The sequence below is a fragment of the Bos taurus genome, chromosome 14 (genome assembly GCF_002263795.3).
Source record: "Bos taurus isolate L1 Dominette 01449 registration number 42190680 breed Hereford chromosome 14, ARS-UCD2.0, whole genome shotgun sequence".
In the NCBI taxonomy this organism is placed as follows: Eukaryota; Metazoa; Chordata; class Mammalia; order Artiodactyla; family Bovidae; genus Bos; species Bos taurus.
In genome coordinates, this window is record NC_037341.1 from 32,260,542 (window position 1) to 32,277,062 (window position 16,521).

Below are 16,521 nucleotides of genomic sequence, written 5' to 3' on the forward strand. Positions count from 1 at the left end.
GAAGTTTACAGTTCGTGTATTGCTGAATCCTGGCTTGGAGGATTTTGAGGATTACTTTACTAGCGTGTGAGGTGAATGCGATTGTGCGGTAGTTTGAGCATTCTTTGGCATTGCCTTTCTTTGGGATTGGAATGAAAACTGACCTTTTCCAGTCCTGTGGCCACTGCTGAGTTTTCCAAATTTGCTGGCATATTGAGTGTAGCACTTTCACGCATCATCTTTCAGGATTTGAAATAGCTCAACTGGCATTCCATCACTTCCACTGGCTTTGTTCATAGATATACTATGGTGACGTAATGTATGATGACAATCAGCATCAGTGATATGGACTACGAAGATGTAACATCACTTCTGTGATTTTCTTGCCCAAAATACATACCTTCTGTCTAATCATCTGACAGACCCAGATTGAGAGACATTCTGCAAAACAATGACCAGTACTCATCCCAAATTTTAAGGTCATGAAAGACCAAGGAAACCTGAGGAATTGCCCCAGACTGGGGGAGACCACGGAGATGTGATGATAGAATGGGGTCCTGGATTAGATTCTGCAATGAAAAAGGGGCATTAGTGAGAGGAATGGGGAAAGGTGAATAAGATTTACAGCTTAGCTGATAACATTTCCTGCTTTTGATCATCACACTAGGACCAAGTGAAGGGTTAACATTAGAGGGAGTTTACCTAGTGGGTAAGGTTTGTGACCTCTCTGTTCTGCTTGTAAACTTTTTTCTAAGTCTAAAATTCCTTCAAAATAAAGAGATTTTTTCAATGCATAGTTGCAATTCCTAAATTTCTTCCTATCTGTTTTTTGCCTTATACATCCTCTTTTCCCTATTTCCTTTCCTTGATTTGGTCCATCTTTAGAGAATATATTCTTTTATTTTTCTTTCTTTCTTTTCGTTTCTCCTGTTCTTTCTTCCTTTCCCATCTGTCAGAATCTGGGAGCAGCAGAGAAAGTTTCAGGATTTTTAAAATCACTCTCCTCCATTTATACTCAGCCCCAAACTCTGGTGTTTGCTTCTTTGTAGTAACTCATTCCCATTAAGAACTGGACAATGAATATTCCTGAACTCGACAAATTTGCAAAGACTTTTTTCATTGCTAAAGCACATTATCTTTGTACTATAATCTTTGAGGCAGAATTCTTACATTTTAGAGATCCACATGCACCTGCCTTGTCTAGAAACTGCTTTAAACTATTTACGAAAAGATTTTCTTGATAAATACTATGAAGCTAAGCACAGAACAAGCTGCATGCAAGTGATAGAACTGTGATTTCTGTCCCAGGAAAATGGGGGTGGAGGTGGGGGGCGGGGTGTGCAGAGCAGGTATTTCTAGTTTGCTCACTTCCTGTTTTCAGTGTCTTAACTATTGCTTAAATATTGAATAATGACATAGATGAGATAGTGAACAGGGAGCTGTCATTCAGCCTTATTTTGAAATGATTTAGATGGCTCTTGAAATAAATATCAATCCTTTTAAACAGTGTATCAGTGTTATTTTTACTCTTTTTAAAAATTTTATGTATTTATTTAACTCTGCCCTACTTCAAGGTAGATGGCTGTCTACCCTAATGTCACCAGGAAAATCGAAGGAACATTTCTGTATGGGTCTTTGTTGTTGCACAGGCTTTTCCCAAGTTTTGGCAAGCAGGAGCTGGTCTCTGGTTGTAGTGTGCGGGCTTCTCATTGCAGTGGCTTCTCTGGTTGCAGAATATGGGCTCTAGGGTGCTGGGTTTTAGCAGTTGCGGCACAAGCTCAATAGTTGTGACACACGAGCTTAGTTGCTTCACTGCATGTGGGATCTTCCCAGATCAGGGATTGAACCCTTGTCTCCTACTCTGGCAGGCAGATTCTTTATCACTGAGCCACCAGGAAAGCCCTATTTTGATTCTTAAAAGCATTAATTTTGAAAATACTCAGATGATGATGTCTTTCTCCTTCTTGAGTATCTCTTGATGTTAAATATATCATTGCAATGACACTCTCCACTCAAATGTTAACGGTATGTTGAAAGTGAAGTGAAAGTGATAGTCGCTCAATCATGTGTGACTCTTTGCAACCCCGTGGACTATACAGTCCATGGAATTCTCCAGGCCAGAAGACTGGAGTGGGTAGCCATTGCCTTCTCCAGGGAATCTTCCCAACCCAGGGATCAAAATACAGGTCTCCCACATTGCAGGTGGATTCTTTACCAGCTGAGCCACCAGGGAAGCCCATGGTATGTGAAATAATTACTAATATGATGCAGAATTAAAAGTGATTGTCCTTTATCTTTCAGGGAGCAAGAGTTCAGAACACAGCAAAGAATTTGGGAGTCAGAGACCGGACTCCGCAGTCTGCTCCAAGGTGAGTGATTCCCCAGGTCTGCTCTTTCCCAGAGGTCTTGCTACCACGTCCCAGACAGTGTCTCTCACAGCTTGTGCAGCCGCCACAGGATACACCCAGTCTACTACTGAATATACTCATGGAAATCAGCCGTGTAAGCATTCCATGGCTTAATGTGATTAGGTGTAAATGTTCTCTGATTAAATGAAATTTTAGGTTAAGCAAACTTAAGAGGTAGCATTACCAACATTATTCTGTTTTGCAAGTTCCATCCTGAATTCAAAAACAAAAGTCCACCCAGGTACTACTAAAATAGATGTTCCAACTGTGCCAAGCCACCAAAATGCCATTTCCACTTACACTTCTACAATCACGTGTGCTTTCTCTCTGGTGTGATGGGTTTTTCCATATGTGTCTTATGAAAAACTGCTCCGTAACCACAAAACTCATGTCAGGTATCACTTTCTCCTTGAAGTTGTGGTTTTCTTTCTCTCTGTGTTCCCATAGCATCTTGGGTATTGATCTGTTATAACCCTGATTTTGCTGCAGTGTATTGTTACCTGTCTTTCTACCCAAGTTGGACATGAATTCTTTAGAGGCAGGGAAGATTCTTTTTGGATTTTATTCATTGCTCATCATAGTGCCTACATAGAATATGTGAACAGACTTTGAGAATGTGTGAATGGATAAATCAATTAATGAGCTTCTTGTTCGTTATCCTACCAAATGTCCACAGCACACATATCATCATGAGAAAGGACTCATGGACAAAGGACTAATCCACCTTTGAATGAAACATGGAAACAACCATCAAAGAAATGTTCCTTTGATTTTCCTGGTGACATTAGGGTAGACAGCCATCTATCTTGAAGTAGGGCAGAGTTAAATAATTTCTTTTACATTTGATTGTATATATTTGCATTTTAACAAAATGCAAGCACTTCAAGTGCTGTCACGAAGCAGTTACCAGAACGCGAATGATGACTGCAGCATTTGTGAAGTTATATTTCATTCTGAAAAACTGTATGGGCAGTGAAAGTATTTTCAAAAGGGAAAAATATTTCCCCCTGAAAGTGAATGTAGTCCTCAAGTTCTAATTGCATTTATTTTCAGTGCTGACTCCTAACTCTATTTAATCCTCAAGTCTTGTTTATGTTATTGTTCATAGTTGATTAAATGAGAGTCTAAGTCTTTCTCTTGCTGAAGAATCACTTTACATGGGCATTCTCTCTTCAGGACCTTAACAGACATAGTATATTTGGATAATAAACCCAGTGAAGCTTTAAAATTCCAAGAAGAAAACAAGATAATGGCTCAGAGAGGTCTTCTTAGCTGGGGCTTATAAACAGTAATGAACAGAGGGGATGAGACTTAAGCATCCTGATCAATAAACCAGTGTGCAACCTCAATATGAGAAAAGAAACTGATGAGCTCATTGTTTTGTTTATTGGGTTACATTTAAAACACTTGAAGCAAAAAAATAAAATAAAATAAAACCTGCTAGCTCTAAAGTGGACATGTTTTACAAGGGGTTAATTGCTCTGAGAGAGAAATCTAGAGTAATTTTTCAATTTTAGTTATGCTTTCATTCATTCTACAAATATTTATTGAGGATTTCATTCATTCTACAAATACTGATTGAGAACTTAAGAAATGGAAAACACTCTGCTATGCCCAGTGGAGAATGTAAGCATGAGATAAAAATAGTTCCGGCCCTCAAAGAGCTTTCAGTTAAAGAGGCCAGGCTCCTCTGTCCATGGGATTTGCCAGGCAAGAATACTGGAGTGGATTGCCATACCATGCATGCCTGGTCTCCCTCATCTCCTGCTTTGCAGGTGGATTCTTTACTGTTGGAGCCACCAGGGAAGCCAGAGCAAAACACCACAAGGGTAGGGAGAAAGCGAGAAGCTCTCTGTGAGGGCACAGGGAAGGCGCCAAGGACCACAGAGCACCTGGGATCCCTCCCATCTGGGAATGAGGATTTCGGCCCCAAAGACAGTGATTTGAAAAACACATTTGTCTCTCAAGACCAGGCCCTACATAGGCAGGGGTAACGTTTCTAGAAACATCTTCAGGGAGATATTTTACAGTCTCTGACTGACATAGTATTTGATTCAAATCCCCAACCAATCTCTATTACAGCTTTCCTTTCTCCATCCACTGCCTTTCATTTTTTAAAATTCACTGAGCAAACATATTGAATTTCTGCTGTGAGACTGTAGATGTCACGCACTTTGATAAAAGCTAGGGATAAAGACATAATCCCCACTACCAGTCAGTGAGGTGTCAAAGAGCAACAACTGAATAAAATGAAAATAGTATACAGTGTGTGTGTGTGATAAGAACCATGAGAGTGCAGCCACTATGAAAAACAGCATGGAGGTTCCTTAAATAACTAAAAATTGAACTACTGTATGATCCAGCAATTTCACCCCAGGCATGTATCTGGAAAAAAGGAAAAAACTAATTCAAAAAGATGCATGTACCCCCAGTGTTCATAGTAGCTCTGTTTACAGTAGTAAGACATGGAATCAACGAACTGAATTCAGAAGATGTGGTATATATATTATATATGTATCAGATCAGATCAGTCACGCAGTTGTGTCCGACTTTTGCGACCCCATGAATCGCAGCACGCCAGGCCTCCCTGTCCATCACCAACTCCCAGAGTTCACTGAGACTCACGTCCATTGAGTCAGTGATGCCATCCAGCCATCTCACCCTCTGTCGTCCCCTTCTCCTCCTGCCCCCAATCCCTCCCAGCATCAGAGTCATTTCCAGTGAGTCAACTCTTCGCATGAGGTGGCCAAAGTACTGGAGTTTCAGCTTTAGCATCATTCCTTCCAAAGAAATCCCAGGGCTGATCTCCTTCAGAATGGACTGGTTGGATCTCCTTGCATTCCAAGGGACTCTCAAGAGTCTTCTCCAACACCACAGTTCAAAAGCATCAATTCTTCGGCTCTCAGCCTTCTTCACAGTCCAACTCTCACATCCATACATGACCACAGGAAAAACCATAGCCTTGACTAGACGAACCTTTGTTGGCAAAGTAATGTCTCTGCTTTTGAATATGGTATCTAGGTTGGTCGTAACTTTCCTTGTATACAAATGTGTAAATGTATGTATACATACACACAATGAAATACTACTTAACCTTACAAAAGAATGGACTTCCCAGGTGGTGCTAGTGGTAAGGAATTTGCCTGCCAGTGCAGGAGACCCAAGAGATGTGGGTTCAAACCCTGGATAGAAAATGTCAACCCACTCTAGTACTCTTGCCTGGAGAATCCCATGGACAGAGGAGCCTGGTGGGCTACAATCCATAGGGTCACAAAGAGCTGGACATGACTGAAGCAATTTAGCACGTAAAAAAGAATAAAATTCTGCCATTTACAGCCATGTGGATGGACCTAGAGAATATTATGCCGAGTGAAATAAATCAAATACCATGTGATGTCACTTACATGTGGAATCTAAAAAATAATACAAATGAAACTGCATGTAAAACAGAAACAGGCTCACAGACATAGAAAACAAACTTGTGGCTACCAAAGTGTAGAGGGAAGAGGAAGGGGCACGTTAAAGGTGTGAGATAATAGATACAAAGACTATATATCAAGTAGATAAGCAACAAGAATTTATTATATAGCAAGGAACTTATTGTGTACCCTTTATACTGTAATAACCTATAATAGAATAAATTGACAAATATACTAAATCATAGTGCTGTACCCCTGAAATCACACAATGTTATAAAGCATATATATTTTAATTTTTCAATAAAGAACCATGATAGGAATAGCACAGATTGCCATGGGAACATAGAAGAGGCACATAACTGAGCCTAAGGATGGAGGGGAGAGGTCACAAAGAATTCCTGACCCCATCAGCATGGTAATTAATAGGTGTCTTCCTGAGCTGATGCAGTGACCCCAGTGCTGAGAGAACACATTGCATCTGACAGCTACACCTAGACTTCTATGACTGATGATTCAATGTGATTTAAGAATTATACAGAGCAAGGCTGGAGACATTGGCAGGGGCTGGATCAGGAAAAGACTTGTACCAGACTGAAGAATTTTCAAGGTAACACGAAGCCAACAAAGAGCCATGAATAAACCATCTTTCTTTCTGGAAGACTTGGATTTTAGACTTTATGTCTGGCAACGTTAGGAGGAGTCATTTGAGGACAAATAAGACTGAAAGCAGCAGATGCTTTGGACACTACTAATCATTGTAGGAGGGTAGTGAATAATCATTGTAGGAGGGTAGTGAGGAGGAAGATTCTAGGATGACCACCAGACAGATCTCTGGTTTGGATGACAGTGGTGAAAGATTCTAGTCACTGAGATAGTAGATACAGGAAGAAAAGCATGTGTAGGAAAAGATGATGGGCCTTACTTGGTGATATTACACGAGGCCCAGTGGGACATGGAGATGCCACTGTGGTGGGTGGTGCAAACGAGGTTCCTCCTCCTAGTAACTAGCACACATTGACTGGTCAGAGCAATAAATATGTCTTCACTAAGAACCAGATATTACATTCCAGATAATGGCACACTGCTCTTATTTTCTATTACATTACACACTTTGGCAAGTATTATGTAATGAAAATTTGATTTTCTTCATTTGCATAATTGGAGTTTGTGTGTATTTGTATCATACTCCGGGAGTTGGTGACGGACAGGGAGGCCTGGTGTGCTGCGATTCATGGGGTCGCAAAGAGTCGGACACGACTGAGCAACTGATCTGATCTGATCTGATCTGTAGACACAAAACGATTTTGGGTCCAAGCTGCTAACATGTGACCTTACTTAGGATATTTACCTTTATTAGACAGTTTTTCCATCTATAAAATGGAGACAGTTGCCTCAGGACAGAGTGCCCAGGTAGTGCTCCTGCGTACTCAGTCATGTCTGACTCTTTGCAACCCAATGGACTGTAGTCTGCCAGGCTCTTGTATCCATGGGATTCTTTAAGCAAGGATATTGGAGTGGGTTGCGGTTTCCTTCTCTAGGGGATCTTCCCAACCCAGCGATCGAACCCGTGTCTCTTGCATCTCCTGATTGGCAGGCGGGTTCTTTGGGACAGAGCAGTGTTGATAATTTCATCTGTTTTGTGGTCTCCTTTAGCACAGCTCTTCTTTGTGCCTTGTTGAAAAATGAAGGCTGTGATCTGTGTAGACTGAAGTTTGAGAATCCTACTGTCTGCAGCCTTGGATTTGAGCTGGAAATACCAGCTCCAGGATGGCTGCCTGAGCCCAACAAGAAAAGAAGAAAGTGGAGCCAGAAACCAATCTTTATCTTGTAGGGCCCGTGGTGTGCACGAATAGCATGAGGATGTGGCAAAAGCCCCAAATGTCGGGCAAACAAAAGCCTCCGTTCCCTCACTGTTTAGATGCCAGAAAGCAAACGGGTCAGCACAGAGTGAAAGTCCAGCTCTTACCTATTACATCTTACTACCGAGCTTGATCTGCCTGTTCGCAGTCCCCAAAGCCTGAAAGTTCCATTACAAATGTGTCTGGACTCAGATAACCCTGAGTCCCTTCCAAGAAACCTCTGCCAAGTGGAATGTGCCCAGCTCTGCTGCAGTACCCAGAGCTATTACTTCATTAGGTGAATGCAGGGAGTAGCCTTTTCTCCAAATTGCGAGGCAGTCTTTTCAAAGACTGCTCTACCCAGTGGCATTAGCCGCATTATATGGAAACGTGCAGTGCAAGGTAATGGCAGGTGGCTTCTCAGCCGAGACCTCACGGGGAAGGATGTTTGCCACCCAGCTGACTGTTCCTGTTCTACATGAGGCCTTTGCACTCATTAGGCTGCACTGTCAGGAAATAAAATGAAATTAAAGAGAAGAATGGTCCCTTCATTCTATTATTCCAGCTCTGGGAATGCAGTTTGAAGCAACATCATATCCTTCAGCTGCACAAGCAGCTTTGAAGTCTGTCAGCTCAATTTAACGTATGCTTTTGTCCAGGAAAGATGAAATAAGCTTTTCTGGTGTGAGATGTCCTTATTTCAGCATTCATTTTCTTCCGTGGAGATGACACATACCGTATTAAACACCTTGCAGACTCCAAAGGCAATTCCTTCTTGTCTGGGCTTCCAGAATGGGAAAGTTCTTTTGTTTAACTAGATTTCTAACTTGCTATTAAATCTTTTTCATTCTCCCCCACCCTTTGATTTTGAATGACCCTGGGATTAAATGTTGAAGGGAGAGGAAGTTTATAATTTGCTGAATTTGTCAGCAGCACATTTAAACTGTGTTCAATTTCATCTGTAAAAGAAAGTGACTTAGCACAGAGACCCCTGGGTTTGGAGTGCTTTTAACACAGAGCAAAGTTGGACTTCTCTGGCAGTTCAATGATTAAGACTCCATGCTTCCAATAGGAGGTGTTGGTTAAAACTCTGGTCAGGGAACTGGCTTCTCACGTGCTGTGTGATGTAGCTGAAAAAAGAAAAAAAAAAGAATGTAAAATGGAGCAAAGTTGAAATTTGCACCTTATATTTCTAGAGCATAAGACTAAGCTCTGAAGTAGGACCAGCATGGCCACGTTCTTATCGAGGACTCCAGGCTTACAACCAGCTTCATTACATCTGCTGGTGTTCACTCAAAGTGTAAAGGTTAGTCACTCAGTCATGTCCAACTCTTTGGGACCCCATGGACTGTAGCCCACCAGGCTCCTCTGTCCATGGGAACTCTCCTGGCAAGAATACCGAATGGCTTGCCATTTCCTTCTCCAGGGGATCTTCCTGACCCAGGGATCGAACCCAGGTCTCCATTGCAGGCAGATTCTTTACTGTTTGAGCCACCAGGGAAGCCCACCTGTTCTATCAGCTTTGGCCTTAGTAATGCGTGTGCTCTATGCATCACTACTGAAGCAGTTATATCCACCTTCATTTGGTTCTGGAGTTAGGAGTCAACCATTCAGAAGAACGTGAAGCAATAGAACTTGTATCATCTTCCAGGTTCTGTGCCCCGAGCTTTGCCTGCATGCTGTCTGGTTTCAGAGAACTAGACCTGAGAGGCAAAGAGAGCATCTTGGGGGCATCTCCACCAGTTCAAACGGATTCCTTGGCCCACTTGAATCTCCACCTGATTCTATTGACAAGGGAGTGACAGTGTGGATAGAGCTGGGCAGGTGTTCCTTAGGAAACACCAGCTCCTTGTGCCTTGAAATTCAGGCCTCAGGACTGTGTCTCATCAGCCTAGCCTTGACCAACTGTCAGCACCACCAGGATGGTACAAGTGAGGCAGAGTTCTAGAACTTGGAAAGTCAGGAATGACTTAAGAGAGAAATGCTATGTTGCTGCAAGATAATCATAATACATATGATGCTAAGTACCTCCTAGATTTCAGAGCATCACTTTTGCTACCAGCAAGGTGAACAGCCCAGATTGACAGCACTGGAGCAGAAGCAGCTGGTGTAAAAACAGCAGCATTGCCTAGTCAGTGGGCATGTAGATGTGCAAAGAGACGTGGGTGTTTCGTAATAACAGAACCGAAATTTTGAAGTTTGCTAACGCACATGCAATTTTTAGTGAAATAGGTGATAGGACCTTGACTGACTCCCAAACCAAGAAGTTCTTGTCAATGTATTTGTCATACCAATAAAAACATCTCAAGTGATCTAAATGTGCTGGGTCACTGTCACACCTTCCCATGCCTTTTCTAGGCTGTACAAGCTGTGTGAGCCGCCTCCTCCGGTTGGAGAAGAATGAGGAGCATCTTCAAGGAACCAGACAAGCAGAAGCTTCTGAACACTGGATGAGACAAAGGACGTGCTGGCTAAACATCCTCCACTCAACATAAAGAAATGGACATTTTTTCTCTGACTCTTTCATCATGCTGTAAATAACTAATGTTCAGTTTGTACTTAGATGTTTGTGCTGGAAAAGGATAGAAGTCCATTCAAACAACTCAGCTTCACAAACTGATCTCTCTCTGTGTTAACATGAATTATCCGTCCTGGAGATTATATGAAAAAAGATCCAAGATGAAACATTAACCATTGTGCCTCCTTTCCCATTTATTGAAATTACTATATTGCATTCGCTTTTCATCTTCTCCAAATGGAGCACGTAATGATGGATATTTCCACTTGAAGAAGTCTGTCATTGGAGAACCTGGTCACACTTTTCAGGTGATCACACAGAAATGTGGCAGACGGCAGAGACTGGGCGTCGTAGGTTTTTGGTCTCCTGCTTGCATCTGAGAAAGTCGTTTGTGGGTGAAAGGTGAGGAGCATCCTTTACTCTTTTTCAGTAAGAGAAAAAGTATTTCTCAGTAGAGGAGGAGAGAGCTGACTGAGGCCTCCAGCAGCATCTTCTTCCAGCTGCTTTCAGGGACGCTTTCTGCTTGGGGAGAGTTCCAGTGAACCAGTGCTGTCCTTGGTCTCTGAAATGAACATGGCTTCCTTGGATAATGAGTCCTGAAGCTGGGACGTAGGTGCCCAGGGGTGGGGAGAAGCAGGGATTGGGAAGGATTGGGGGGATGACTAGGGTGAAGCAGGGGAAAATAAACCTATTAAAAAACTCAACCTTTAAATTTGAAAGATACCTGAAAATCTTGTTCAGGCTTTCATATGCGATGTCAGACTCTTAGAGAATACACCATACTGAGTGTGTTTCTATCAAGGTAGTATATGTATAACATGAGAAAATAAAGCTTTATTTGTTGAACTTTAAAAGGACTATTAGAGACCTTGATAATTTATGAAAGTACAAGGTATATTCTATTTTCATTCTAAAGTTTACATAATGTTTATCTGTCTACATTGATAAAATATTAATAATGTTTCCTTAGCATAGTGAAAATTGTAATATTGATTTTAAATCTATAATTTTTCAAAACAGTGAAATGCCCCTGCTGTGATTGTGATACTTATGTGGATTTAGATTAATTTCCAATATGAAATGCTGTCCATAAGTAAAGTATTTACAAAGCATTATTAAATTTTAATTTATGAAATTTGGTGATAGTTTTCAAACTCATTAAAAAGCTTTCATCACTAGCACTTGTGTATTCAATAACAGAAACACTGTGTTATGTATTTATGAGGTCTTCATGTCCTGGTCAAGGTAATAAATGTTATTTCGCATAGAAACATTGAAGACTTTCATGATAAGTACATATTTATAATGAAAAATAAACCAACATCAGAGTTTTCAGACAAAAAAGTTGAACACTTTGAATTTAATGAAGACATAACCTTTATATAAATATTTGCATTAAATGTGTTCTTAACTTTCAGGGCTTTAACATTTTTGATACTATTGCCGGTGATCCTGAAGGTCCATGAAATTAGTAAATTGTGATGTTCCTGTTACTGACGATTTGATTACATTTAACATGGGAATAATGAGTGAGCAAAACTGATTAACTAGCAAGTACTTTTCATGTTGTCATTACTGTTCTCTGATCACTACCCTGGAAGCCGTATTCCTTGTTAAAGGTCTGAAGAGGCCACTTAAACATTTCAGTCATACTTTGTATTTCATGGGAGAAATTATCTGCTATTGTAGTGTTTATAAATTAGCATACTTTAAGATTGAATCTATATAATATAATGTACTTAATACTATTTTAAGGGTTAAACATGGTGTAAATGTACCATCTATCAATGCTTGGCACTTAAAAGCTCAAAAGTTAGTGATGACATGTTACCATCAATCACTGTGATTTTTTATTGTAATGAAAACTGTAGCTGAAACCTAAGTAGTTTCTATGTGCCAAGCAATACCTCCAGGTGCTTTGCCATAGTTTCTTGTTATTGCTTCATTCATCCTCATATTGATGCTTTGAGGTGATATTCTTAGCATCACCCCTGTTTTACAGTTGAGGAACTGAAGCAAAGAATGGTCCAGTGACTTGCCCAAGATCACATGGCCAATAAGTGGTAGAACCAGGATTTGAGCCTAGGAAGTCTGCTTTCTTAATACATTGTGTTACTTTTCCTTATTAATACAGGAAATGTTATAATACTGCCAGTTATTTGTTAGTAAAGTTGGAGTTCTGTGTGGCATGGGCCATTATATTATACGTATTATGTTAAGAAAAAAGTGAATGGAAACATATAAAGTGCCTCTAAATATATGAAAATCACAGGATATGCTGGACATTTTGCCATTCTGTATACACATTATGAAGTAACCTAATGCTATTGCAATCTGAAAAGACATAATCTATTCCTCATAATTGAAGATAACAGTTTTAGACATGTTTTTAAAGTCTTGAATAGTACAATATATAAAATTGGACTGATTCCAAAACAGTGGTGACAGCAAAAAATCATGTGAGTGAATGAATAAGGACAACTCTTCAACACCACTATGTACCTCTGTGTGACGGTGGGCATTCAACTGACCTGCAGCTTTTATATGAGCTCGGGCATGTTCAGGGTGGTGTGACCCTAGATTGGCCTTGATGTGACCATAGACTGGCCTTGAGTTTTTAGAATGGGTTTACCTAAATGCTCACATACTGTTCTGAAACCAGTGTACCTTTAAACGTTACAAAAGCCTGCTAACAGTTCTTCCAGGTTCTCCCAACTTTGCAGTTTAAGTGTGGACCTCTGCCTCTCTCCACCTAAAACAGAAGGTCACGCCTAGAAATGTTGGTTCTTAATATGGGGCTGAATCATAAATACTTGTTAACTAGTAATTCATAGTCAAGAAATCTGAAACATTCCATTGTACCTTATGAAGTTTTCTTATTAAATATTGAAAATTAATATTAAAAGTATGAGTAATTTGAGGAGACTAGAATTTTATACCTATTTCCATTACATTTAATGAAAAAGAATGGAAGAAAGAAGGAGGAAATAAAGAGGGAATGGAAGAAGGGAGGGAGGGAGGAAGAAAGAACCTTTGTACTGGTTTTACTTATACTGGATATGTAATGTTGAATTTAGAATCTAGGCTTTATTTTATGAACCAGTATCCCCATCTTCGGAGTCTCATACTATTTTTTATCTTTTCAAATTACATTCTTCTAGTGATTTAGAGTCCCTGTGCATTCAACGGCCACTCTTCTTACAGCAACAATGTTCAATTTAAAGTTAGATTAACTTCTGATATTATAACATATACGACATTGTAATGATATTGGTTCTGACTCTATTAATTTAAATTTTGTGATGAATTCAGAACAGCATGATACTGACCTTGGCATTAACTGTGAAAGCCAAGAAAATGAACAGATAAAAAAATCCTGAGTGGCATATTAAGTCATTTAGGAAAACAAACTATTTTCTACTCCTTGGACACATTTTACCAGCAAAACTAATTTTATTGACTTGGAAGCATTCCTTTGAGTTACTGTATGTATTTGAAAATAATAAATGTGTAATTAGAACACTACTCTTTCATCAGTTCAAATAGTTCCTATGTAGCATGGTTAGTGTAGAATAGAAGGCATATTTTTATTCACCTACATATTCAGTAAAACATAAAGTTGAAATTTTAAGTGACTAATTTTAATTTAAGTCATTTTCATTTACCTTTTACTTTAAAGGTCATTTTTAGATTTTCTTCACTAGCTGACTTTACAAATAGTGAAACTAACCTTTAGCATGTGATTACATTGCTTCTGAATTTTAAAATTTATGTTTAATTTTTAAAGGCTTTTAAAGTGAATTATCATACAAAATGATAGCTCAGTTATGATCCCAATGTTAGTAGTAGTTACTTGATTAACAGGTGTATATATTAATCGATTTGCTGAATGAGTTGTCAGTTGTCCTATGTAAGTATGAAGGCAACAATTTTGGAAATGGTTTAGGACCATCTGGACCTTAAGAAAAATATTCTGTATTTTATAAAGTTTTTCACATTTAGAGATGAGCTTCAGAAAAGTTTCATCCTTTGTGAAGCAGACGAGTTGGGATGAGCTTCCAGCAGGTGTCTGGACCAAGAATGGGCTCAGGCTGATTCCTTTTACATACAGGGGCCACAAACTTTGAAGGTGCTGTGATTGCATAGTAGTTATTGTGGTTAGTCTTTTGTTTTTGAAAAATTTTGCTACTTAAAAGTTTTGCTTTTAACAGTAATCTCAGCGTTCATTTTGCCAAGTTGTGCTTGACCTCCTTCACTCAGGATAGTTTGCTTCTCTCACTGAGAAGACATTTCTGAAGTCTACTAGCTATACTAAGAGATAAATATATATTTTATATACATATATTAATATTTATAATGTTTTGTTTTTATGATAATACATTATAAAAATGACTTAGACTCTTCTGTCTTATTTTGTATGAAGGTATGAAATATGGAGTGGTTCAGTATATTGAATGTGTGTCTAAATATGCCGTAAGTGTCCCTGGCAGGCCATCTTTCGATGACTGGCACTAGTCGGCTACTTAGTCTGGAGTCTATTGATCTGGCTTTGCCATCAGAGGTAGTTGATTAAGAACAAAATTATTGAATTCTTAAATGATAGTTCTAGTAGAAATAGAAAGCTTTGGACAGTTCATTTTGGGTCAAATAACAGAATAAATATTATCCACTCATGTGTTCATCCAACAAACGTGTTTGAGAATTCACTTTGTGAAAGGCACAGTTGGTGGGCTGCCTTTATGCATTGCATGTATTTGGTTCAAAAATCTTCTCAGTGTCTCCTCCGCGTTAATCTCCTTTGTGTCTTTTTCCTGTAATGACATTATTTGTAATGCAAACTTATTCTAATACCATGTAGGTATCTATGTTGTGTAATTTCAAGAATACTAAGTTGATAAAATGCTCTAGAAAGCATACATTTAAACTTAAGTATCTAATCCCTCAAGCAAATTTACTAGAGTTTCAGATGAATATATATTTTTGTAACTGCCAAGTAAATGAGTAGAACATAGCTTTTTTGTTTAAAAATATTTTTATAAGTATGCATTTACACAGTATTCATTATTTTAAACATTAAAATATCAAGTGGGTTCTATAAATAGTGATTCTTTTGAATATATCCATATTTAACATTGTATAACACCCAAACTGTAATGACAAATGTCATATGAATATGTTATTATAGTAGTGTGTTTTTTCCTTTGTAAAATATGTGTAACATAGTTTGAATCTCTCAGTATTTTGTGCATGGTTAAAATAATCAAGTGTATTATGTATTTTATATCATTTATTTTTGTCTGCATAAAAGACTAGGATAGTAACATTGTATCATGTGTCGAAAATAATAAAGTGAAATGTAGTATGACCATTTCAGTTTCCATCTATTTAAATTTAATCAATTCCTGTTATATTTTCACCTGTTTAAGAGACAAAAATGTGCATGAAACAGAGCTTTTCATCCTTTAAGAATTCACAAGCTCAATAGAAGAAACTTTGATAAACATGTGAAACAAATCTACAAATATGAACTAAGGTGAGTTATAGAGACAGTAACTGCTAGGGAAAGAAGCTAAATAGGGGCAGGAAAGCTTCACAGAAAGAGACTGTGTGCTTCTTGAATTAATGAGCCAGTCTATCAAGGTTTATTCAGTACCTGTTATGGATAAGCCCCTATCATGGTTGCTGAGGGTGTTATAAATGCATGTGATTCCCAGACTCTACAGTTAAATAACTTGGTAATATAAATGACTATCATAGTGCACAAACTAAAATGGTAATTACCAACAAAAGGCAATACACACCAATACAAAATGAGAGGTAGGACGATGAGAAATATGTGCCATAGAAATACAAGGAATTCAGATTCAACCCAACGTCTCTTTATTGGGCATCTAGAAATTTCTTAACAGGTTCTGAGCTAAGCTGGATAATTAGTCCTTAAAAACATATATGGCTATTGCTCATGTGAAGTTTACAGTTCTAGAAGGGGAAGGCTAATGAGAAAACACAGAAACGATAAAAGTTGGCTAGGTCAGTGTTCAGAATGTGTAAGATTAAGCAACACAAGAAGTGGACGTGGCCTTGTAAGAAGAACAGCTTGTACTGAGATGCAAACGTGCCAGATATTTTGGTGAGGTGGTGAGTAAATTAGTTTGGACAGAGGATCAAGATTTGTGAATATGATAAGTAATAATGCTGAACATTTTACCTGAGCTTTTGGCTATTAATATAATGATTTGGGGGCTTCCCTGGTAGCTCAGATGGTAAAGAATCTGCCTGCAATGCGGGAGACCTGGGTTCGATCCCTGGGTTGGGAAGATCCCCTGGAGAAGGAAAAGGCTCCCCACTCCAGTATTTTG

At 39.0% G+C, this 16,521-nt stretch overlaps 1 protein-coding gene across 1 annotated transcript in view; it reads left to right on the forward strand.

Annotated features, from left to right (window-relative positions):
- PREX2 (phosphatidylinositol-3,4,5-trisphosphate dependent Rac exchange factor 2) overlaps positions 1-10,395 on the forward strand; it is a 293,528-nt gene extending 283,133 nt beyond the window's left edge. The window contains 2 exon segments of the mRNA NM_001192526.2: positions 2,281-2,348; positions 10,003-10,395. Of these exon segments, the coding sequence (NP_001179455.1) occupies positions 2,281-2,348; positions 10,003-10,048 (114 nt within the window). The 3' untranslated portion in view covers positions 10,049-10,395.
- Positions 10,396-16,521: the final 6,126 nt, after the last annotated feature.